A 27,299-nucleotide genomic window follows, 5' to 3' on the forward strand; every position below is an offset into this window, starting at 1 on the left:
GGGGTGCAGGATACGTGCGGTTTGCTGGGGTTGAAGCACAATATTTGAAGATTAAATAGTCACAAAGATTAGTAACAATTCATATTACAACCCAACCTAATCTAGCATTTTTAAACTCTGAATTTCAACTGTAAGATTTGTATCTCCTGTAGCAAATGCATTTTGCAATGATGCAACATGTAGTAAAACCACAGTCTCCTAAATTATCAGATGTATTACCGAGATCTACTTAGAACAGCTTACATGTTGCTCTGTATTTCAGTGCTTCCAGATCAATCCTGTTTCCCACTACTCGAGAAGAGGGAATATTGCACTTTTCCCTTTAGGAGGTACCAATAACAAAAGCTGAGCTAAATGATCACAACAGCCACTTTTACAATACAGAGAAGAAAGGAGTGAGATATGGGCAGCATTTTTCAACATCCAAATGAGCAAACAAAATCTTAGCCAGAACTCTTTGTATTGGAACTACTGTGTAGCTCCATCAGCTGGGAAATTTCCTTAAGGACTGACAGTAGTAGTAGGGAAAGATAGGGCCTATAAGCTGGGCGCTTCAACCAGGGTGCTAGGGTGGCAATCTGCCAAGAGCCTGAAGACAACACTCCTTTACATAAAGTGAAACAGATGGCAACCATGCTTTTGCTGAATACAGAGGTGGAGCATAGGGTAATGCAGGTCCAAACATGACAAGCTTCTTGCTGGGTTGGTTCCCCAGCCTCACTTAAAAGTGTGAGCTGCCCTTCTTGGGAGTGCTGGGTTCAGCTTAGCCACCCCTGCTCTGCACTGATAACAAATAAGCTTCATCCCTATCTCTCCCTAGCCTGGCAGGGTATGGCAAAACTTTATGCATAAGAGTCACACTTAAAATTTTGTACCCTACACACTTCCACTAAAGCAGAAATACAAAAGCCACAAAAATCTCAATAGCCAGCAGGCATTCATCTTTAGGGACTGTAAGGTGGTGGCTTTTCAAAAGGTGGATAGTAGGGTGGAGAGTAACGGGGTGGTGCACTCGAGGACCACATGTAGCTGGGCGAGGGAGAAGCAGACTGGGGCTCATCAGAGAGTCCAGAGGGAGGGGAGGATGGAAAGACACTGGAATGCTGTGTAATGAAAAGAAAACATCAGCTTAGTGAGTTTGAGTTTGTAATTTCATGAATAATCATTACTACATAAAAATAAATATGCAGATTTATTTCAAAGAGCTTCTAAACCTTACAAAGTTGATGAGGGTTGTGAAACAGGTGGTCCCATGTTCTCTTACTCATTCAGGCTGCAAGCCTCACGTGATCCTCTGCTCCTTGCCCTTGAACCCTGCATCTAGTCATCCACTGGATCCTGTTGCTTCTAATGTGTTGTCTCTGAATACACCTCTCCCTTTATTGCATCTAAAACCCAGGCCGTCAGACTTATTGTCTCCCTTGAGCTATGCAACTACATCTCAACTAGTCTTAAAAAAAGGTGTTTTGGGCCTTAAGAATGTTTAATGAGGTAAAGTTATTAGTCCCTGGGAAAGTTTTCGCTCCACGAATCTATCGCAGAGAAGTAGTACAGTGGTCAGGAGCCCATCTCATAGACAAAAACAAACAAACAAAAACAAAGCCAGAGAAATTAAATGGCTTTCTTGGCTCTGGAATCTTCCAACTCTGAGTCCATCATTTTCTATTCCATCTGAACTACCACTGCATCAACCCCCAGGTTTAGGGTAGGTTGGAAAGCAAAGAGTAACACAGGCTTGGTGGTGAGAATACCAATGGTAAGAAGGAGGAGCAGTATGTCAGGTTGTAGAGACCAAGGATTCAATTTTACTTTGTGTTGTCTATCTTTGGGAAAGGAGCAGATCCAAATTCTAAAAATATCCAGTGAACTGGCAGGTTAAGAGTCATTTCCCCTCTCTTTCCCTGGCCCATGTCCATGCTTAATCCTAATGCTCTTTGTGCTCAAGGAGAGTTGACTTGTTTTGCTCAGTGCCATATCCTCCAGAGTTCAGAACAGTGCTTGCTAAGTAGTAGGTGTTCAATAAGTCCTGAATGAGTGAATATATCTTCACGTGTATAGAAGATGAGCTTGGCATGCTTTTAAAAAATAAAATCTATTTTCAAAGAATACTGTCACAGCTTGGGGGTAGTGTTTTCTTGTTCCAGTGGTAGAACAAGACTGGAGTGAGGTCTGAAGACTGGAGGGAACTATGGGGATGGTGAGAGGCAGGAAAAACAGTTTTGGGGTCTCAGGAAGAGCAAACATAAATTGACAAACAGAATGGAAGAACTGCAAATATTCTGTTCTGTCTTAGCTCTAGGAATATATCTATATATTTATCTATCTATATATATTGATATCACTATGTATCTATAGATATATAGATATGCATTGATATATATAATCTTTGATATTTATATGTGCATTTGTGCACGTGTGTGTGTATGTGTGTGTGTGTGTGTGTGTATGTTTTGTTTTGGTACAAGGGATTGAACCTAGGAGCACTTCAACACTGAGCCACATCCCCAGCCCTTTTTATTTTTTTTATTTTGAGTTCTATTATATTTTCAGACAGGGTCTTGCTAGTTTGCATACAACCTCACTAATTTGCTGCGAGTGGCTTCAAACCTATGATCCTCCTGCCTCAGCCTCCCCAGCCACTGGGTTTATGGGTGTGTGCTACTGCACCTGGCTGGTACATATTTTTTTGTGGGGGTACTAGGAATTAAACTCAGGGGCACTTGATCACTGAGTCATATCTCTAGTCCTATTTTATATTTTATTTAGAGGCAGGGTCTCACTGAGTTGCTTAGCACCTCTCTAAATTGCTGAGGTTGGCTTTGAACTCAAGATCCTCCTGCCTCAGCCTCCCGAGCTACTGGGATTACAAGCATGCGCCACCGTGCCCGGCATGGCTTGTACATATTTTTAAAAGCTACTTATACCAAATTTTCTGAAGAGTTTAAATGCTATTGGGAGAGGGTGTGAAGCGGTCACTGTGACTTTATGCTGCTAACCAGAGTTTGAGTGGATCATGTCAATTTTCTAGGCCTATAGCAATCTAAGGTCCACCTTGATATGAGGTGTCTGGAGCCTCTGACCAGCTGTCTTATTCTCTGTATACCCAGTCCTAACCTCTGCATTCTTGGGAATGAGGTATTCAGGTTTCTGGGTCTTGCTTAAGATACTGAAATATCTGTCCTTTACTACATAATGGGTAATGATAATAGGACTGAGAAGAGACTGTAGCTGCCATCCTCCTTGTCCTCCTCTATTCCATCCATAATTTCACTGAGTAAAGGAATGACAGAGTCACCGAACCTGGAGAGCCTTTAAAGGCAGAACAGTTTGAGGCACTGGACTCATGATAAGCCAAATTCCTTCCTAAAAACTCAGTCTTTCTCCTCCCTCCTCCTAAAATACCCTTTGTTAAAACCTCAGTACAGGGATGTGTCACTCAGCATCAGGAGTATGTTCAGAGAAATGCATCATTAGGCAATTTCATCACTGTGCAAACAGAGTCTATTTGTACAAACTAAGATGGCTATAATGTTACTAGGTGATATAATTTTATGAGACCACTGCTGTATGTGCATTCTGTCATTGACAAAAACATTATGGAGCACATGACTATATTGTGATTTCCTAATTTTCCACTCTGCATTCCATCACATTCTTCCTTTCTCTTTCTTTCCTCAATTAAGAACTCTCTCCTCCTAACCAGAGAGGAAAGCAATGCCCCTAGGGGCCAAGAAACCCAGTGTCCAGGCATGTGGCACTCTGCCCTTCTAAATCCCTTTAGAGGGATGGGGAAAGGCAACAGGCCAGTTTTAGGTGTTCCCAACCACAGAAGGGAGGAACAAGTTTCCTGCAGTACAGCTAAAGAGAGTTCTGTTCTGAGAGGTATTAAAAGGCTTCTGTGGGCAGCAGCTGCCATGGGTGGCAGTTGTACACGTTGATAATAAATGGGGGGTAGAACAACGGCCCTTGGGTTTTCATTTCTCAGTTTCATGGTTGGGAAGTATTATGGGAGAAACCAGGGGAGGTGATTCTCACTTCCCTTTGAAGATAAAATTGGGAGTCTTAAGGATAAAATTGAAGGGTTTCTGGCAAAGCTAGAGAGCTAACTGGCTATGGTCCACACACCCTTGAGGTTCGGGGGGGGGGCACAGTACCAGTGAGTAGTTTCCTAGCAACAGGCAGGCACCTTGGGAAAGAGCTGGCTTTGTTGTAGCTAGGGAGCTGGCCTGGCGTTTTGGTTCCTGCCTGAGAGTCTGACATTAGAGCTTTGAATCCTCACACACCATGGAACATGAGGAGCATCTAAGTAGCTCACTGCTGGGCAGTCACCTCTAGCTTTCTAAGTCACCTCTAGCTTTCTCAGTCACTTCTTGGAAGCCTGGATGACCTATAGGCTGATGGTGCTAAGAGAGTGTCCCCTTCAGGGACATGCATGGCTCTCCTCTCCCACCTCTTCCACCATAGCCTGCCTCCTCTCTGCTCAATGGCTGGCCCATGTTTTTCAGGATCAATGTACATTTCTGTCAAGGCATGTGTCTCTCTTTAGGAGCAAAATAGAGCTGTGACTCCAAAAAGAGCCCTGGAGCTGGCCGGTGACAATCACTAGCGAGGGAAGTTGCCCCAAGGATAAAATCCAGGATTCATTAGTTCTTTACATCCCCTCTCTGTTTTGCCCCAGAAAGCAAAGCTGGGGAGATAGAGAGAAGGGTGGATGAAAGGAAGGTGAAGCAAATGGAGGAGAAGAGCAAGGGAAAAAGAGAAGAAGAAAGGAAAATCTTGGCAGGGAGGGGGAAAATGAAAAAGGTGAGTGACAGTATCAACAGCCTTCTGAGGCACTCAGCAACCTGTGCCATAAACTGCCTCCCCCAGGATTAAAGCAATCCTTTTATTAAATGGGCCCAATTTATAATGAGTCATTTTGAGTGGTTTAGGTGAAACATAATGTACCTGCATGTGCTTAATAAAGAGCTTAAATAGAGGCTCTTGCATTCTGCATAGGCTAGCTTTTAAGTTTCAACTTGCCAACTCATCAAATGGAAGGGACTAGTCCATGGTTAATGTCAGGGAACTGGTCCAGTATGCCAGACTGGAAAGTATGACTGGGAACTTGCAGGGGTTTATATAAAGTCACACTGGGTTTAATTTCCCAGAGGAAATAGAAACTGATGCTTAATACACTATACATACATTGGACTACCTGACTAAAGCTGAAGGGATAGTGGGGAAATGAGTGCCAGGGAAATGAGCAGGGAGGTAAAAGTAGTCTCAGCTTATGTCCTTCTTGCTTTGGAGTAAGGGGAGTTCATGAGAAGCAAGGACACTGTGGAGTACAATGGAAATGGAAATGGAAAAGTTCCATTTCTCCATACTCAGTACTTGAAACTGCTTCAGGGTCAGCTGATCAAAACCAAGTCTTTGCTCAGGTCTGACCACAAGAAATGTTTCCCAAGCTCCCTAACTGGACAGCTATGCAATAAGGGCATGACTTTCCTCATCCTTCTACTGGCCTCAGAGTAAAAAGGAAATAGAAATCATCAAACCCAAAGTCACAGAAATAGTTCTATTTGGAAATTTCAAAAATGGGGAAGTCATTCAGAATAAAATCGAGGAAGATCAATTTTCTGGCAAGATCTTGGGTCATTTTTCAATCAGAGAAGAACATGGGGGAGCTCTGGACTTTTGAGGGCAAGTTTGTGTTTCTGGTGGTTTTATCATCAGAGCTGGGGTGCATTTGCTGACTGCTTTTTATTAATCTGAGAACATAAGCAGATGTTCCCTGGCATGTTTGCTTTCTTAGATAAAAGCTGGCCTTTCCTCCCATGAACTTATAATATAATGGACCTTGATGAGCAAAAGAAACTTCTACTCAAATACTAAGTTCTAAAAGGGAGACAAATTACTTAAAAGCATTTCCCTTGGAGGAAATGCAGAATGAATTTTAAGAACACTATATGCATGTATAAATATACCATAGGGGATTTCATCTTTATGTATAAATAGAACCAATCAAAAATAAATAAATGATCAAAAAGAAGATCAGTAGAGTGAAGGAAACAGAATGCTGGGAGGGAGGAGAGGAGGGAAGAGGAGGGACATGAACTGAAATTGAATTGCATGCATACATGACTTTGTTGAGAAAAACACAACTACTATAACTCTAATACTCTAAAAAACATCCTTGGGGGATAGGAAAGGCAGTAAAATGAATAGGACATAACTTTCCTATGTTCGTATTTGAATACACAACCAGCAAAACTCCACATCATGTACAATTGCAAGAATGGTATCCTAATTAGAATAAGTTATATTCCATGTATGTATAATATGTCAAAATACACTTGATTGTCATGTGTATCTAAAAAGAACAAATAGAGCTGGGGTTTTAGCTCAGTGGTAGAGTGCTTGCCTAGCATGTGTGAGGTGCTGGGTTCAATTCTCAGCACCACATTTAAATAAATAAAATAAAGGTCCATCAACAACAACAAATCCCCCTCAAGACCAACACCATATAACTATAAAGTCTCCAAAGAGAAAATACAAAAGACAGCTTGAGCTTAGGGCAAGAATTGGAAGTTGGGGAATGCATGAAGGAAGGGAACCCCTTTTCAGCGGAGACCAATTTAATGATTTAATAAGGAAGAGTCAAGAGACCCTTTCTGGGATCATAAATGACATGCAGTCATCGCATCATGCGATGACATATATTAAATTCTTAAATATAATGCTTGGAACATAGTAAATGCTCAAAGAATAGTAGCTGTTACTAAAAAGTAGAGGCTTCGGGCTGGGGTTGTGGCTCAGCAGTAGAGCGCTTGCCTAGCATGCGTGAGGCACTGGGTCTGATCCTCAGCACCACATAAAAATAAAATAAAGGTATTGTGTCTACCTACAATTAAAAAATAAATGCTTTAAAAAAAGTAGAGGTTTCTACAGTCCCTTTAGTTCCTGTTATAAACCCAGAGTGTAGGTTTGTACTAGGTGGCTAAATCTGGATCCCTTCTCTGGATTAGGTACCCTGTTTCTATAGCATTTTGAGTAATAATTTATTTATTTTTTAGTCACCACTGCTATCCCCACTCCCAAGTCCCTAGACAGATCTCTTAATGCAGGGACTGTTATTCAACCATCATATCCACAGCTCCTAGCATGGTTCCCGGTACATGGGAACATAGAGTAAGTGTTGATCGAACTGCAACCCAATGCCAAAGTCATTGTTGACACTGTCAATCTCATTTCATTCCTGGGATAGGGTTTGAGTGACAAATGACTGATGGAGTCATGGCTCTATACCCCAAAGAGGTTTTTCCTATCTTGGAGCTTCTGAGAACCATCACTAGAGATATTACTGTCCCTACTTAAGGGGCTCATTATAAAGTGTAAATCCCTAAAAATCAATGTGATTTACTTTGATATAAAATGAAAGTGGCCCCCAATCCCCAAATGGTTTCATTATAGGGACCCCAAGAGAATGGTGATCCTCCTTGTGTTAGCCTAATATGCCTGAGTTTTTTAAAGGATAACTTCCTGCATCTATCAGTACTGAACTTATCTGTTCCTTCTTGAGCATATTTGCATTTTCCAGCCTATATTTGGATAACAAGATACCTGAGGTTTCTATCTCAGTATATAGTAGGCTTTAAAACAAATTCTAACATCATTTTTCTAAGCTTTAATAGATACCTTCTTGTACTAATACTATCTTTTATAGGAGTGAACAAGTCCATGTTCATACTTATATGTATTATTATTGCATTATAAGGCCTCAGACCTCTCCAAACAGTGTCTAAATCAAATGCAATCATACTTTATTCTACTGAATAGGTTCTTTAAGTTTTAATTATTTTGTTCAACTGAATCTGAAATTAGGTTGCCCAAGGGCTTTGTATTGCCAAATTGGCTCATTAACTGGACGTACCCCCCAAACAATCATGTTTTTATGTCACCATGGAGCATTCATGGGCTCTTACTCAACAGAAGCAAATTCATTATTTCTTTCCCTTAAAAGGTTTTTCCTATGGTCCTTGAATTTTGAATTAACCAGATTTTAGTATAACCCCACTTTTCTATGGTTGAAAGCTTATAATTTCTGCTCTGATTTGGAAGGGTCTCCCAAAGCCCGTGTATTGAAGACTTGGTTCCCAGCCTGTGGTGCTCCTGGGATATGGTGGAAAACTTAGGAGATGGGGCCTAGTGGAAGGAAGTTAGGTAAGTGGGACAGTTGTGGGACCCTGGCCCCTTCCTGTCTCTCTATTTGCTTCTTGGTCACCATGAGATAAATAGGCCTCTTTCATCACACAATCTTGCCATGATGTTTGGTGCTGCCAGAGACCCAAAGCAACAGGGCCAAATGGCCATGGATTGTAACCTCTGAAATTGTGAATCAAAAGAAACTTTTTCTCCTCTTATGTTGTTTACCTCAGCTATTTTTTCATAGTGAAGGAAAGCTGACTAACACAGTCTCTGGACATGTCTAAAGGACCACTTCATTTGTTTCCATAAAGTGCCCAGTTCAGTGCTCTGCACACAATTAATCCTTTTAATTAAGTGCCTTTTGGGGGTTGTTTTTCTGCACTTAGTCTCACTCAAAAGGAAAAAGGGAAAGTGCAAATTTAGTACACTATTTCTGACCTATGTGATAATACAGCAGTAAAGGGGAGGGGTGTTATAAAAATATTTTCTCTATGTTGTCTTAGGAAGTCTGAAGATAAAGGGACTTCCTCATTGCAGGTTTGATTCAAATGCTTGTGTGTCTCAGAGGGTCCTTGTGCTAAAGAGCAGGGATAGGCCTTTTCCCATGGCAAATGAATGGAAAAAAAGCCACTGCTGTATAGGGGTCCTTGATAATGTACTAATGAGCTGCCATTTTCCAGTCAATTTATCTTCTTGTTGGTATAGTTCAAGACAATTTGGGACACCTTGGTCCTATCCTCTTTCTCTTCCTTTTTCTTCCATCTCTGTTTCTTCCCCTCTTGTGCTACTTCCACCCTCTCATCTCTGCCATTTCTCATTTCCTGCCCACTAGTCCTTATCCTAGTCACTGGTACCCATAGGATGCTAAAGGCAATAAGGATAGAGAGCCTGGCTACCTCGTATATGTTATGAAGACAATGGGAAGGTTCTATAAATGAATTGAGGGAAAGAACAAGATAGCTTGAGCAAGAACAAGGGAAATAGAGAGTTACTTTTCTCTCCAAACATACCTGAAAGTCATAAGCAGAATAAGGTGGCAGGTGGGGAGGGCTATGGTAGTAGGTATTGTATGATGCCACCTGGGGACGAGCATAGTAAGAAACAGTCGGATGGGCATTTTCAACAGAACAGTTCAGTGCTGGGAGAGTAGGATTCTGTAGAAAAACAAATTAGAAACAACATAAATGTTCATCATCAGGAAAATGGTTAAATAAACTGTGATACATCTATACCATGGAATTCCATGTAACTCTTGATAGACAATGAGACCTATATTTAGTGACAGAGAAAAATTTCCAAAGCATATTGTTGATTTTTAATGCCACTATGATACATTAATATAGAATGATTCCAGTTTATGTTTAAAAAGGTTGAAATAATTGTATATGTATGCATATTTATTAATGCAAAGAAACCTGGAAAGCTTCACAACAAACCATTGATTCTCTGGGGAGGGGACTAATATTAGGAGAATAGGGGCTCTTAACTTTCCACCAATGCCAATGTTTTTACAACTAATATGTACTGTGTCATTTTCCCCAAAACATTTTTTTTGCAGTGCTGGGTATCAAACTCAGGGCTTCCCACGTGCTAGATAAGCACTCTACTGCTGAGCTACATCCCCAACCCTTTCCTGCAACTTTTTTGAAATTTTCATGCCTATATAAATATTGAAATTATTTATGTCATTTTTAAAAACAAGGACTAAAAAAGAAAAAAAAAGACTCAAAATGCTAAATGTCAAATGGACAAGTCTGAACAGGCTACTGCTCTTGGTATAACAGAATGCATTCAATCATAAAGAGCTTGTATAAGTTGCAAAGATTCTTGTAAATTCCAACCTTACTAAGGAGCTCTCCTGTAGACATGAAGGGTATTAATTTCTCTTCAGTACTGCATGGCTAGCAGTGCACAGAAGCTATGAAAGTCCAAGCAGAGTATATTGATCCTTTTTTTTTTTGCAAACAAAACAGCACAGAAAAAAAATTATCATTTTTACAAGCTGATGGTATATGTAGCACTTCAAGTCTTCAAGGGTTTAAACTAAAGATGTCTAACATGGAGTTCCTGCTCTCAATAGGGCCACAGAATGTCTAAAGGAAGTTACTACTGCTCATTATTTTCCAGGTACATCTGTGCTTTGTACCACATGGGTCAAGATGTGGGGTAAATGATTTTTCTCTTTTCTCCACCATTGACTCCTTCTCCATTTATGTGGATAATCGAGAGTTATCTCAAAAGATCAATGTGTCTTCTTTCTGGAATATGTCTACAACACTTTAGCAGAAAGCAGAAGCTTCCATTCAAGTAGTGAAAATATGTGGGTAGGCTTTGGCAGTGGCACAGGCAACTGTGAGGGTGTTGGCAGGGGAAACTCCCTTAGAGCAAGTTTCAACACAGCTCTACTGCTCTCTTCCTCCCAGTGAGTTACTGTTTACATCTCTAGGAGGTCTGAAGAGCTGCAAACCTCAGTCATTACAATGCAGCTCACAGACAACCTGAGAAATGTTTGTCAGACTCTTTAGTGTGTGTGATCTTGACCATTTCAAGGGTTGGCTTGCTTTTTACAGAAAGAGCCCTTAGAAATGCCCTTACCTCTCCACCAGAATTCTAAGAAGAAAATTCTACCCATGGGGAAGTACCAGAAAACATGTTCCCTTGATCTTCTGTCTGTTATAAACACCCTATCTCTTATAGAATGAAACCAGCTCTTTTATCCAAATAAACTAAGCCCAACTATGGAAAAACAATCCCACAACATCAGCTATATCTATAAAAGTGTTTGTGTGTTCAGTGAGGCTAAGGGTCAAGACCATATTTGAAAGGACACTTACAGAGAAAGAAATACAAAAGGAAAATGGAACAAGCATTGGAAAGCTACTTAGAGAAAAGAGTCAGGGATAGAAGATGCAGAGAAAATGGACAGGGTAACAAGAGAGAAAGAAGAGGGAGTGAGACGAAGGGGGACATGAAGAATTGGGCAGGTATGAGGCAAAAGAGATGGTCCAAAATAACAGTTTGGCTATATTTTAAATCAGTAATTTTGATTTTACAGCAGATTTAGGCTCTGTCTCTATTTGTGTGCACATAAGAACCTCTGTGAGTGTGTGCGCATTTGTTAAAATTCTTGGGCTTAAGTTGTGAGACCCCCATTTTGAGCTCCAGTAAAACAAAAGGTTACTAGGTAGCACAGGGAATGGTGAAAGCAATCTTGCCTAGACAAAACTGAGTCAATTCTGAGACAATTATTGTGGACTTTGGAAAGACTGCTACTTTTATTCATCTTTAGTTTACTCCAAACCAGAGACACCAGTTAGGAGAAAAATGGCAATATATATTCACTTTTTAAAGATTCATCTTAAGTCTGCAGATATTTAGTCAACTTATACTTCATCAAACATTTGTTTGTGATCCTTTTCACCAAGCACCTCTGGTCAGGGAATGAAGACATCCTTTTTCTTTTCAGGATCCCACAATTCTGGAAATGGTGGCTCCTAGCAGCTTCTATTGAAGGCTGCCAGCTCACAGACTTTGGCTTCTGTCCTCACTCCCTGGAAATGACTTCCATCATCCAGCACCTCTGGACCTCCTTGGAGACCCCAGGGCACTCTAGTCAGGGAGGAGACACAGTCACTAATGACATTGGGACCTAGGCCAAGGATTTTATTTAGGCTCACCTGATTAGTGTTCCAGGACTTTGTACCTCATGCTTTTGTTTTAATAAAGTGATCTAAGTCCCTCCTCGGTAACCCCATCTCACATGCTCATGTTGTGGATCAAGTATCGTCTCCCCTGATATTTACCTTCACCTTTCATTGTCCATACTGGTCCTTGACAGAGTTTGTAGGTTTGACATTTGATAGGTACTTGGTATTTCCCTCCCTCTCTACCCTTACTGTTAAAGAAGCTCCCAACAGTTGGAAAAAAAACTCACTTTATTTTTTTTAAAATTAAAGCAACTAAACAAAGGAGGTAATGTCTGTTACAACACTTGTAGAACCAGAAAGGACTAACCAAATGTTAGGGGCAGCGGGAATGGAGTAGAAAGTGCAAAGTCTCTGGCATTTGAAAGATCTGGGCTCCAGTCCCAGTTCTGCTATTTAGCTCTGGGAAAGTGATTTGACCCTTCTTGGAACATTTCCTCAACTGTTAAATGGGGACAGTAATACTTACCTCATGAGAGTAATAATGAAGATCAAAAAAAGTAAATGTGCAAGTATGCTTTTAGAAAGTTTAGAGCTACTACTGCATTTATCAGGATGGACTATCAACAAACTTATTTTTCCTCTCTAGGTCAAAGATAACAGTGAAATTAAGAATTTGGTGATGAACCTATATATCTGAGATTAACTGCTTTTTGACAAGGGGGCTAAGACCTAAAATGGGGGAAAGAACAGTCTTTTGAACAAATGTGCTGGGACAACTGGATATCCACATGCAAGAGAATGAAATTGAACCCCTTACCTCATACCAGATACAAAAAATAAATTAAAAAAATCTACATGTAACTCATACATTGCTGGTGGGACTGCAAATTGGTGCAACCACTCTGGAAAGCAGTATGGAGATTCCTCAGAAAACTTGAAATGGAACCACCATTTGACTCAGCTATCCCACTCCTTGGTCTATACTCAAAGGACTTGAAATCAGCATACTACAGTGATGAAGCCACATCAATGTTTATAGCAGCTCAATTCACAATAGCTAAACTATGGAACCAACCTAGGTGCCCTTCAACAGATGAATGGGTAAAGAAATTGTGGTACATATACACAATGGAATATTACCCAGCCATAAAGAATAATGAAATTATGGCATTTGCTGGTAAATGGATGGAACTGGAGACTATCAAACTAAGTGGAATAACCCAATCCAAAAAAAAAAAAAAAAAAAAAAACCAAAGGCTGAATGTTCTTGCTGATATGTGGATGCTAAAACACAATAAGGGGGCAGGAGAGAGGGAAGAATAGAAGTTCATTGCATTAGACAAAGGGGACTGAAGGGAAGGGGGGTTAGGATTAAGAAAGACAGTAGAATGAATTGGACAGAACTTTCTCATGTTCATATATGAATACATGACCAGTGTAACTCCACATCATGTATAATCACAAGAATGGGCTCCTAATTAGAATAAGTTATACTCCTTGTATGTATACTATGTCAAAATATACTCTACTGTTATGCACATCTAAAAAGAATAAAAAAATTTAAAAATCTACATGTAAGCGCTAACGCTATAAAATTCATAGAAGAAAACAGGAAATTCTTCTTGTTCTTGGATTTTAAAATGGATTCTTACATATGACAACAAAAGCACAAGCAACAACAAAAATAGATAAAATTTAAAAATGTTTGAGCATCAAAGGACATTACTGATAAAATGAAAAGAGAACCCTTAGAATGGGAGAACATATTTTAAAATCACATATCTAAAGAGTTCTAATATCCACAATATACAAAGAACTTTTACAACTCAATAACAAAAAGACAAATGCTCAATTTAAAAAATGGGCAAATAACTTAAATAGGTATTTCTCCAAAGAAGGTTTCAAATTGCCCACAAACACATAGGATACCCAACATCATTGGCCATTAGGGAAAAGCAAATCAAATCTACAATGAGGTACCACTTTGCACTCACCAGAATGGCTACAATTAAGAAGAAAGTATCAGTGAGGATGTGGAGAAATTGGAACCCTTATACACTGTAGGTAGGAATATAAAATGATACAGCTGCTGAGGGAAACAGTTTGGCTGTTCCTCTAAAAGTTAAATATAAACTTACTGTACAATCAAGCAGTTCCAGCTCTAGGTTTATGCCAAAAAGAACTGGAAACATATATTCCAACCAACACTTTTATATGAATGTTAATAACGGCATATTCCCAATAGCCAAAAGGTAGAAACAATCCAAATGTCCAACAACAGATAAAAAGAAACAAAATGTGGTATACCCATAAATGGAATTATCATTCAATCATAAAAAGAAATGAAACACTGATATATGCTGCAAGGTAGATGAATTTTAAAAATTATAAGTGAATGGAGCCAGACACAGAAATTCACACATTTTATGACTCAATATTTATGAAACACAGAGAATAGGGCTGGGCATGGTGGCATATGCCTGTAATTCCAGCGACTCAGGAGACTGAGACAAGAAGATCACAAGTTGTGTTGGCCTGGGCAACTTAGTGAGACCCTGTCTCAAGAAAATAAAAAAGGGCAGGGAATGTAGTTTAGTGGTAGAATGCTTGGCTAGCATGTGTGAGGCCCGCAGTTTAATCCCTAGTACCATACACACAAAAAAAAGAAAGATAGATCCAGAATAGGTGAATCCCTAGGCACAGAAAGCAGATTCGTAGTATCTGGGTCTCAGGAAAAAGGAAATAGGGAGTAACTGTTTAATGGATACAGGTTTCAGGTAATGAAAAAGTTCTGGAACTAAACAGATGTGACAATTGCATGACATGACATTACATTGTGAATATACTGCCACTAAATTATACTTCAAAATGGTTGACTTTATGTTTGTAACTTCCTCCTGCATTTTAAGGGGGCACAATAAGGAAAAACAGGTCTGAAGGACAAAAGCTAGGCAGAGCTATATTTTTTATTGCACCACCTTCTCAATCCTTTCTTCTTTCTAACTTCCAGAAATTTCTTGAAGAAAAGATGTCTTCCCCAGGTACCCTTTGCCTTCAAATTGCAACCCCTTCTATCACCATGGAAAAGGATTTTATCCAATATTTCACACAGAAAGGGTAGTAGCACAAGCTATTAACATGTCTGTGGCATATTAGCCTTTTTCCTTTTTAAAATATATGCATTTTGAAAGTGGACAAGGAGAAAGAGGACAATGCCCATCTTCCAAAAATGGTGGAATTTTCAGCACTATTACTTTTAAAGTGTAAAACTGGAAAGAGGGGACATCTTGCAGGAACACTATAGAGCCTACCAAGTAGCCACCACCTACTCCATTTGTGCATCAAGATGGCTCTGCCACCCACACCAGAAAGCATTAGGAACAATCAGGGAACTCCTACCAGTCCTGAGGTCCTTATCTCCTCAACAACCAACTAGGAAGCTTATTTTCCAGTCCTTCCATTTGCCCATGGGAGAAAGTCTCCATGAACAAAGGGAATTCTTTTTCTCTAAAGAAGCCCCAATCCAGAAAGAGATTTCCTGCAGCTCTCTCACCTGAAAGCTCCCTCACAAGAAATCCTTTTCCATCCTAAGGCCCCACCTATGTTAGTGCTTCCCCTACTCCTTAGAGCTTCAGATTTCTGTAGGGAGGAGATAAGGTGAATAAGAAATGTGTATATAAGAGAGGGAAAAAAGAGAAAGACTGAGGGTGGGCAGAGATTGATTTCTTTTGACATAGGATCACCAGCAGGGATGCTCAGTATTTCCTGTCAGTCCAGTTCTGCTGGGGACTTGCTGTTCAAACGTAGAGGTTTTTTCCCCCTTATCCAACCCCACCTTTCATTTTCCATCACCCATCCTTTTGACAGTCTGGGATCAAGTTACAAACTGCCTTTCAAGTTCCAGTTCCTTGGGGAACCTGAAACAGGGCCAAAAAACAGGCACAGGCCTAGCTCTGCTATAAGGTCCTTGTTTAGCATCTGGACAGCCATCTTAAGTGAAAGACCATTTTAAGAAAAATTTCACTTTCCTGCCCAAGGACGTATCACTACTCCCCCATACCAACCACACCTGTAACCACCCGCATTAGGACCCATCCGGCTCTAATCCCTGAGCCTGCCCCATAAAAGTCCCGAACCTCAAGCCTATGTTGCTTTCTCCATAGGGAGAGATGGCCTTTATTTGTCAGTTCTTACAAATAAACTCTCCTGTGTATCTCTGCCTGGTCTATTGTCTTTCATTTCTCCTTTGCCTGATTCCTGATTCTTCACTTTCGTTTCACTGCCTATTCTCCTTTCTGGGGCCAAAGCAAACCCCTTTTAGGCACAAAATAATTCTCTAAGCACATTCCTTTGAAGAAGTGGTGCTCAACCATGGCTACAGATCAGAATTACCTGGGGAGCTTTTAAAACAATCATTGATGCCTAGGCTTCAGTGTAAACCAGTTAAATCATAATCTCTGGAGAAGTGGCCCAGGCATCTGGGCTTTTCTGTTTGAGGTTTTTCTTTTTATGCACATTGGGTGATTCTAATATAAAGCCAGGTTGATAATTGTAGCTCAAAATTATCATCCCCATAATTAAAGATGAAAGCTTATCAAATTAGCAAATAAATGCTTAGAAGTGCTTTAAAAGCAAAGAAAGGAAGAAACCTACTGTTAAAGAGTGCATACTATGTGCTGAATCCTGGCATACCTTTGCAGACACACACAAATATATGGAGAAGATTTGGAAGAGAGAAAAGGGAATGTGGGTAGGCTGAGGTTGAGGTTGAGGTTAAGACTGAAAGTAAGACCTGGCAAGCATCGTAGCCTGGGGCGGGCTCTTCAAATGCAAAAAGAAAAGAGCCTAGATGCTTTTTCTGGAGAAATTCCAGGGTGAAATTCCTGGAGAGGGGGAGACTAGTATTAATCCTTCTTTCCTTCCTTCTCTACTAAAAGCTTTTAAGGGAAAAAGTAACCAAGCTTTCTATTGAAAATGTCAGGGAGAGGTATGACAGACTGTTTACATAACTTGTATAAATGGGAGAACAGAAAACACCCCACCCTCCTCCCGTCCCATCCTCAAGATATGCCTCAAGAGCACAGGTAATTCATTTTAACAAGAAATATTTGCAGACTGATGACACTGCTTCAACTTGAGATGTTTGAAGGCAGCTACACCCTTGAAACAATTACTTCTGATTGCTCCCTTCAAAATATGGGTCTCAGGCTGGGGTCATGGCTTAGTGGTTAGCACATGTGAGGCACTGGGTTCAATCCTCAGCACTTCATAAAAATGAATAAATAAAATAAAGGTATTGTGTTCATCTACAACTAAAAAATACACATTAAAAAAAATGGGTCTCCATTTCCTCCAGTTACCTAGCCTTGCTCCCTACACCCAACAGGAACCACTGGGAAATGGAAAGTCACTTCCTTCCTTACCATGTCCTTAAAGCCTCCGAGGACCGCAGCAGTGATGATGCCTAGGAACAAGCCGACAATATTGAGGATGGTGGCAGACCAGAGCAGGTGGTAGAGGTGGATGATATCCTGGCAGCTGCTGACATCGATGTATTCATAGTACCCACCAGTGATCTCCACCCTGCTACAAAGGGAGGAACACATTATAGTTAGTATTCTGGAGACAGGCTAACCCCCCAGGGATTTGGCTACCATGTAGCTCAGCAAAGATACAAGTGGGCAGGTAGGGAGCTGTTGTAAGGGTCATCATAGTAGTGTATTTGGGGAGCAAGACACTACAATAAATAAAGTATGATTGCTGTTTATCTAAACAATCAAGCAAAAACAAAACAAAAACAAACCAAAAAAAAACCCTCTTATCTGCCAGAGAAATACTTGTAACCATCACTAACAGTATCCTAGACGGCATTTATTGATACTTGCTATATACAAGGTACAGTGTTGTTTTACATGTGTGGATTAATTAAATTTGTGTTTTCCAATATTGTAGCCACTAGCCACATGTGTCTATTTAAATGCAAATTAAGTCAAATTTAGAGTTCAGTTGCTCAGTCTCATTAGCTACGTTTCAAATACTCCATAGCCACATGTGGCTAGTGGTTCCTGTACTGGAGAGAACAGATTTCAGAACATTTCCATCATCACAGAAAGGTCTATTAGACAGTGCTGCAAATCCTTATGGTATTCTGCGAGGTAGGTACTGTTACCCTTCCCATTTTGTGGATGAAGAATATGAAGCATACAGAGGTTAAGGAATTTGCCCAAGTCATAAGTGGTAAAGCTGGGATTCAACTGAGGCTTCAAAGACTCCAGTGTCTCCCTTCTCAAAACAAAACAACAATAGAAGTCCCACCAAACAAACAAAACAATGTTCCAGCAAAGAACCAAAAATGAGTTGCTGTACCAAACCCTGAATATCACCTCCTTGGAAAGGCTTCCCCTATCTACTCTTTCCAAAGACACCCCATCATCCACCCCTCTCTTGTTTACATTGCCTGCTATGGACCAAATTCATATGTTGAAGCCCTTGCATTAAGTATGACTGTACAGTTAATATAGGTCCTGCATGTGCAGATTCAACCAACCACAGATTGAAATATTTTAAAATGGGGATCTGGAGCAAGATGGCTGCTGAATAAGATCCCCCTGTGATCTCTCTCCATAGACAAGTCAAGCAGCTATTCATGCACTACACTTCCAGCACAAGAGATATAGAAATCAGGTGAAAGATCATAGTGCCTGCTTTTAGTATGACAAAAAGAGAAGATGCATGGAAGAAGACAGGAAGGGAAGAGGTGCCTGTATCATCCCTCCCCAACTCCAATCCCCCAGCATGGGGAGACATACCTGTGACCACAAAAGCCACCAAGCTTTATCACACCGTGAGCCTACAGGCCACCAAGACCAACAACACTTGTGTGGGACCAAGTTCCACACTTCCATGGATTGCCTATTGCTATAGCAACCAGCCAAAGGTGATACTGGCTGGAATAGAATTTCAGTAATTTAGGGCCACGTGTCTTCCCCTGATACTGGAGTTTTTCCAGAGGCTCCATCCACAGGCAGAGATGGGGATGGGACCATTAGTATCTTCTCAGTGTTAGGTTTTACCTGCTTAGTAGAAAATTCCAGGGCAAAGTCATGTGCTTAGTACTGTGTCCTGTCCTGGGAAAATGAGGTCTTGAACCACACTATGCTGCCTGAGGTTATGGTAGTGTTGATGAAAGCAGGCCCTTGGGTGAGGGTCATCACCTGAGGTGATGCTAAGTTGGGGTGTGCCTGAGTCTTATAGCTGCAAGGATCTTCACAGTCTCAGGGGTACACTGAAGGCCACACTAAAGATGGCAGTGATGCAGGCTAAAACAGAAATATGTCCCACTAGGGCATAGGTCTCTGCCTGGTGCCAGGGCAATTCTAGAGCCTCATCTGTGAGCACTGGCCTGGCAATAGTTGTGTTGCCTGAGGTTGGGGGATGGGTGTCGGAGACAGACTTTTGGCCACTAAGGCTTGTGTTAAGCTGGGCCAAACCTGACTCTCAGCCACAGAGGTCTGCATAGTCTTGTGAGGAGGGAGGTGTTCCTCAAGCCCACTCTAAGGGTGGAACTGAGGCAACAGAAACTTGGGTCTGTCCAGCTAGTGCACAGGTCTCTGCCAGATGACAGAGCTGAACTACAGCTCCTTGTCTGGGTTCTGGCCTGTGATCTGTGGCCTGCATAAGGGGCCTTCAGTTTCTATTGGGTGCTTGTCTTATCCCAGTGGGTCTAACAAAGGGCTGTGAGACAAATTCCTTAACTAGCTTTTGTGCCCTATTCCCCAGAGGGTAAAATTCTGCTCTCTGGTGTGTCTCCCATGGTTAGGAAAGGGATGATGGAGGCAGTTCCTGCTACCTGGCTTAACACAAATCCAAAGCCTCAGTTCATGAGTATTGGCTTGGCAGTAGGGGGTCGTGGGGCTGCTCCATCCATGGTAACTGCCTAGATCTGAGCAGAATACTACAGTGTCTGACCACAGGCAACTTCTCTGGGTAAGGCATCTGGGCCTACTATGGCACCAGGGAGAGGTTTGCGGGGATGGACTACTCTCTCTAGGTACTCTTCTATTTCTTTCTGAACAATAAACCCATCGAATATTTGGGACAAACCTGGGCTTGGACTGACCTTTAGTATTGAAACAGTGACAATGCACCAATAGTGGACCTGGAATATCTGGACTTGGGTATAATGTAGTGTTGAAATGGTGAAAATAACTACAAGCTCAAAGAAAAGCAGTCTGCCCTAGAATTTCTCAAAAGAGAGGCACAAACTGGATTGTGAAAATTGAAGTAAATACCTGATGATGAAACATGCATTTTTAAGCATCAAGAGCTGTTAGGAAACCATGACCTCACTTATGACTCAAAAATAAAGTGCCAGAAACTTTCCAGGCAGTAATCAGTATAGAGACAGTCTCAAGAGAATTTTAAACAGCTGTTTTAATGAAACTCAATGAGCTTGAAGAAAACAGAGAAACTGAGCAAAAAGATGGACTCAATTAAAAATTTCAAATAGAAATTCTTTTTCTAAAAAATATTTTTAGTTGTAGATGACAAAATACTTATTTATTTTTTAAATTTTTATCTGGTGCTAAGGATCGAATCCAGTGTCTCAGACATGTTAGGGAAGGACTCTCCCACTGAGCCACAACTCCAGCCCTCAAGCAGAAATTCTTGATCTGAAAAATATACTCAGCAAAATTAAAAATACAATAGAAGACAATGAAGCAGGATAGATCAAACAGAAGAAAGAATTAGCGAGCTCAAAGGCAGGCTATTTGAAAATACACAGCTGGAGGAGAAAAAAGAATGAAGAGAAATGAAGAAAGCTTATGGGAACTTTGGGACAATATTAAAAGAGAAAATATTCAAGTTACTGGAGTTCAAGAATGACTTGAGAAGTCCAAAGGGGTAGAAAGGTTATTCAAAGAAATAATACAGGGGCTGGGATGTAGCTCAGTGGTAGAGTGCTTGCCTAGTATGCATATGGCTCTGGGTAGCACTGCAAAGAATGAAAAAAAAATAATGGAAAAATTCCCTAACCTAAAAAGGAGACAAATATCCAGGCATCTAGGTTCAAGAAGATCAAAGGTCACCAGTCAAATCTAATTCAATCATATCTAGACACCTGAAAATTAAGGTCCTCTCACAGGTGAAAGGTAAAGAGAACATTCTCAAAGCTGTTAGAGAGAGAGAGAACAACAACAACAACAACAAAAAAAAAAAAACAACAACAAAAAACAGGGTGCCACAACTCTCCTGACTGCAAACTGCTCAGCCAAAACCTTAAAGGCCAGAAGAGAGTGGTATGAGATTTTTTTCACAGTGCTGAAGAAAAAAACTATCAACCAAGAACAATGTACTCAGTGAAGCTATCCTTTAGAAAGAAAGGAGGGTTTTATAAAGACTTTCCCAGAAAACAAAAGCTGAGAAAATATATCTCCACCAGACCTGTCCTACAAGAAATGCTAAAGGAAGTTCTTCAATCTTAAAGAGACATTAATGATTAAGAAGAAAACATAGGAATGTATAAAACTTATGGTAAGAGTAAGTATACAAATTCAGAATGCTCTAATATTTTAAGCATGGTACATAAGATATGTTTAACATGTATACTAAAAACTAAAACAATTAAAATGATAATTACATTAATATGTTAAGTGATAGACAATATAGACAGAAGTAAAATGGGATATCAAAAATTCAAAATGTGGGGAGGAATGAAACAAAACTGGAGTTTTCTTATGAGTACATTTTATCTTTTTTGTTCACTTATTTGATTCTGTTCTTATCCTTAAGTTGCTAACATTTCAAAATAGCTTATTATAAGCAAAGATGTTTTTGTCTCATGATAACCACAAAACAAAATTCTATTGTAGACAAATTAAAAATCATAAGCAAGAAATTAAAACACACTACTATAGTAATTTACTTAACCACTAAGAAAGACTGTAAGGGAGAGAGAATAAGAGGAACTAAAATAAAACTATAAAATACGTTACATAATGGCTATGTTAAGCCCTTACATATCAATAATTACCCTGAATATAAATGGATTAATTCTCCAATTAAAAGACACAGAATGAATGGATAAAAAAACAAGCTATAACTTTATGTTGCTTATAAGAAACTCACTTCACCTCTAAGGACACTCATAGACTGAAAAGTGAAGGGATGGAACAAGATATTCCATACAAATGAAAACCAAAAGAAAGCAAGAATAACCATACTAACATCAGATAAAGTAGACCTTAAATTAAACTTTGTGAAAACAGACAAGAAACATCATTATATTAATGACAAAGGGATCCATTTGGCAAGAGGAAATATCACACACACATGCACACACACACACACACACACACACAGACAAGCAGAAACACATGCATGCGAGCACACATGCCTAATATTGGAGCACCCAAATATATAAAACAAGTATCAAAATAAACACCCCACTTTCAGTAATGGATATATCATCCAGATAGAAGATCAACAGCAGAGTTAAATGGCACCTTATACCAAATAGATCTAATAGACACCTGTGAACGTTCTACACAACAGCTGCTGAATACACACTTTTTTTCATCAGCATGTGGTACATTCTCCAGCACTGATTATATGATAGGCCACAAAACAAGTCTTAATAATTTTAAAAAATTGAAATAATGTTGTTTTTTCTGAACATAATACAATAATGCCAGAAACTGATAATAAAAAGAGTTTTAAAAAATATACAAGTACACAGAAATTAAACAACCTTCTTTTGAACAACCAATGGATCAAGGAAGAAATCAAAAAGGAAATTTTAAAATTTCTTGAAACAAATGAGAATGAAAACACAACATGCCAAAACCTGTTGAATATAGCAAAAACAGTACTAAGAGGGAAGTTCATAGCAATCAATGCCTACATCAAAAAAGTAGAAAATTCTCAGATGAACAATCTTCTACTGCATCTCAAAGAACTTAAAAACAAGAACACACATGGGGCTGGGGTTGTGGCTCACAGGTAGAGTGCTCGCCTAGCATGTGTGAGGCACTGGGTTCGATCATCAGCACCACATAAAAATAAAGATATTGTATCCACCTATATATAATTAAAAAATAAATTTAAAAAAAACAAGAACACACAACACAAACTAAACCAAAATTAGTAAAAGGAAATAAATAATACAGATCAGAGAAGAGATAAATGAAATGTCTAGAAAAGTAATGAAACAAACAGCTGGTTCTTCCAAAAGATACACAAACCTTTAGCTAGACTAACAAAAGGAGAGAGATTACTAAAATAAAATCGATGAAATGGGAGACATTACAACTAACACCACAAAAATACAAAAAGATCATTGGAGATTATTATGAACAACTATATACCAACAAATTTGATGATTTAGAAAAATGGACAAATTCCTAGACACATACACTTTACCAAGACAGAATTAGGAAGAAATAGCAAACCCCAAAAGACCAATCACAAACAACAATATTGAATCAGTAATAAAAAGCCTTCCATCAAAGAAAAGCCCCAAATCAGATGATTTTACTGCTGAATTCTACCAAACATTTAAAGAACTAATACCAATTGTCCTTAAACTATTCCAATAAAAAAAAATAGAAGAGAAAGAAATTCTTCCAGATACATTCTATGAACTCAGTATTATCCTCATACCAAAACCAAACAAGGACACAACAAAATATAAAGAAACTATAGACCAATATCCTTGATGAACATAGACATATCTGTAACAAAATACTAGCAAACCAAATCAAATAGTATATTAAAAAGATTATTCATTGCTTGGGGATGTAACTTATATGAAACCACAAAAAATATTTTTTAGGGGGCTGGGGTTGTGGCTCAGTGGCAGAGAGCTTGCCTCTCACATGTGAGGCACCAGGTTTGAATCCTCAGCACCACATAAAAATAAATAAACAAAATAAATATTAAAAATATTTTTTTTAGAAATGCCAAAGCCAAATTGGCCAAAAAGAACAAAGCAAGAGATATTTATGCTATCTGACTTCAAAACATACTACAAAGCTGTAATAATCAAAACAAGATGGTATTGATATAAAAACAGACACATAAACTAATGGAACAGAATAGAGAGCCTAGAAGCAAATCCACACATCTACAGCCAAGTGATTTTCAACAAAGGCACTTAGAACATGTACTTGAAAAAAGACAATCTTTTCAATAAATGGTGCTGGGAAAATTTGATATCTGAATGCAGAAGAATGAAGCTAGACCCCTATCAACTCAAAATGTATCAAAGACTTAAGTGTAACACCTAAAACTATGAAAGTTCTAGAAGAAAACATAGGAGAACTTCTTCAGGACTTGGAATGTGCAAGGATTATTTTTTTTTGGGGGGACAAGACCTCAAAATCACAGGAATTGAAAGCAAAAATAGACAATTGTGATAACAACAAAGTAAAAAGTTTCTGCACAACTAAGAAAACAATTGACGAGTGAAAATACAATGCATGAATGGGAGAAAATATTTGCAATGTATACATCTGGAAAGGGTTCATATCCAGAATATATAAGAAACTCCAAAAACTCAAACTACAAAATAACCCCATTTAAAATGGGCAATAGATCTAAATAAACATTTCTCAAAAAAGACATACACATGGCCAATGGGCACATGGAAAAGAACTCAACATCATTGATCATTGGGGAAATGTGAATCAAAACCACAATCAGGGCTGGGGATGTGGCTCAAGTGGTAGCACGTTCAGCTGGCATGCACGGGGCACTGGGTTCGATCCTCAGCACCACATAAAAATAAAATAAAGATGTTGTGTCCACTGAAAACTGAAAAATAAATATTAAAAAATTATCTCTCTCTCGTTAAAAACCACAATCAGATACCACCTTACCATATTTAAAATGGCTAATATCAAAAAGATTCAAGATAACAAGTGCTAGTGAGGATGTGGAGAAAAAGGAACCCTTGCACACTGCTGATAGGATATGGAGGTTCCTCAAAAAATTAAAAATAAAACTACCATATGATCCAACAACTCCACTGCTGTGTATATATTGAAAGGAAATGAAATCAGTATGTCAAAGACACATTGCACTCCTGTGCTCATCTTAGCACTAGTCACAATAGCCAAGAAATGGAAATGACCTACGTGTCCATCAACTGATAAATGGATCAAAGAAAATATGGTTCATATACGTAATGTAATCATATTCAGCCTCAAAAGAGCAAAATCTCTTGTCATTTACAGCAAAATGGGTAGAACTAGAGAACATAAAGACAGAAAGACAAGTACCTCATGATGTCACTCACATGTAGAATCTAAAATAAGTTGAGTGCTGCAATAAACATGGGAGTGAACATGTCTCTTCAATCCATACTGATGATTTAGTTTATTATAAGTAATGTAGAGATGATTTAAAGTATACAGAGGGCTTTTTTGCAAATATTATACCATTTTATATAAGGTACTTCAGCATCTACTGATTTTTGGTAACAGGAAGGGGAAGGGGGATAGAACAAATCCTCCCTCAATACCAAGGGTACTGAAAATGAATCTGAAACATGTAGTTTTTAAAATCAAACTCACAACCAAATGACCCAGCATCAAGATGGCTACTGCATGTGACTTTCCTAATATAAGAATACCAAAAATGAGAAAAAATAAAACTCCAAGTTTAATCTCAAAAATGAACCAGGGAGAAATTATTCATATAAGAAATGTTTTAAACTTTATAGATGAATTTATATTAATATTCTTTAAAATCAGCTTCTCTGATGAAGTGAAATCAGTGTGGATACAGGACAGACTACATCAGAATCATCAGTGTTTGTGCCCATGCATATCTGCTTGTGTGTGTCAGTGTGTTATTTGTACATGCCTATGACAGTCTGTGTATGTAAATGTGCTTGTGTGCATATGTCTTGTAGAGAGACATGGTTAACCATGCAGATTCCTAGGCCCAGCCCCTGTCCTACTGCATCTGGAAGAACTTCTGACAGTAGAGCTGTGTTAGCAAGCCCATCAATGTTGGAGACCCACTGTTTTCAAGTTATGAGCTTCCACAGAACTTTAAGGGTGTTGTGATTCATCAGAATTTGAATTGGATTCCAATATTTTCAGGAACGTGTCTCAAGAGCCCATTCATAAACGTAACTTGAGTGTTTCCTGTAAGTTAGCACTGTACTCAGACTTCGGAATGGGATCAGGTGGGTATACAGATTACTTATTGTCCCCAAAGGCACAGCTAAACAAGGACTATCCCCTGAAATGAGCAGGCATATGTATAAAGGTAAGTGTGGAATTGTAGAGGTTAGGGGTCAGCTTTTGACATCCTTCAAATTTTCTTTGCCTGTCTCCTCAAACACAAAGTGTGGGCTGGTAGTATACATAGACAGGCAGTATGCCACCAAAAACTCTGGAATCGGGCTGAATTTGAATCCCTATTTATTGTCTGACCTTGGGCAACTTTCTTAACCTCTCTGAGCCTGGGGGATTTAATGAAAACATGCATGAAAGCAGTACTGCAGCACATAATAAGAGACCCCACAAAAACACATGGTTACATTTTGTCCCTTCTAAGAGCCACCCTCTGGCAACACAATTCAAATCTTTGGATGCTGTGCCTAAAGTCATTAATGCTTTAAAAGCACAGATATGAACATGAACACAGTTGAGGAGTTAGTTCATTTTAAAGTATTCAGTAATTTGGGGCTGGGGATGTGGTTCAGTTATAAAGCACTTGCCTAACATGCACAAGGCCCTGGGTTTGATCTCCAGCATCACAGAAAAAAGTAGTCAATAATTTTATAGAAGATATGTTTGGTTTCAATTAAGTGAGTTCAACAACTTTTTAAAATTTTAAACTGAACCATGAAGTGAAATAATAAAAATACCTAGATGTGGTTCAGGTTTTGGAAAATTAATGTGGTTTGCTTCTGTTTTGAGATTTGTGATTCCATCTGGTCCAGTCTCTGAGCAGAGCTTCCTCTGGAATTGCACATTTTCCATTGCCACTGCCTCTACCCTCATGCCTCCAAGACTGTAAGCCCCTCCTACTGGTTCCTATGTTGCCTGATTGCTCATCCTAAAACACTTTTTAAACTATGTCATTTGCTTAATCAAAACCTTTTCGGGCTGGGACTGTGGCTCTGAGGAAGAGCATTCGACTTGCATGCGTAAGGCACCAGGTTCAATTCTCAGCACCACATAAAGATAAAAAAATAAAGATATTGTGTCCACCTATAATTAAAAATAAATTTTAAAAAAAACCTTTTCATAGCTCCCCATTACCTTCAGAAAAAGTGTCCAAATTCCTCAGTCTGCCACAGTCTGGCCCCAAAATGGTGACCACATTCCAGTTAGGCTGAAGTTCTCCAAAACTCCAAACTGGCTATGCTGGATATTTATTCAAACCTTTACTCAGATTTCTCCTCTTCCATGGGAGATACTGCCTTCTGTTCTCTACCTGTTGTAA

General features: G+C 39.3%; 1 protein-coding gene across 4 annotated transcripts in view; it reads right to left on the bottom strand.

The window, feature by feature from the left end:
- Positions 1-944: 944 nt before the first annotated feature.
- Positions 945-27,299, bottom strand: part of Tmem255a (transmembrane protein 255A) — a 56,086-nt gene continuing 29,731 nt past the window's right edge. For 3 of the 4 annotated variants that reach the window (XM_077107019.1, XM_077107018.1, XM_077107017.1), the window contains 3 exons: positions 17,261-17,423; positions 9,201-9,344; positions 945-1,103 (listed from right to left, as the gene is read on the bottom strand). In XM_077107019.1, the coding sequence (XP_076963134.1) occupies positions 945-1,103; positions 9,201-9,344; positions 17,261-17,423 (466 nt within the window). The remainder of the gene's footprint in view (positions 1,104-9,200; positions 9,345-17,260; positions 17,424-27,299) is intronic. The other variant, XM_077107020.1, reaches the window with a different exon arrangement.

The sequence above is a fragment of the Callospermophilus lateralis genome, chromosome X, assembly GCF_048772815.1.
Source record: "Callospermophilus lateralis isolate mCalLat2 chromosome X, mCalLat2.hap1, whole genome shotgun sequence".
Taxonomy (NCBI): Eukaryota; Metazoa; Chordata; class Mammalia; order Rodentia; family Sciuridae; genus Callospermophilus; species Callospermophilus lateralis.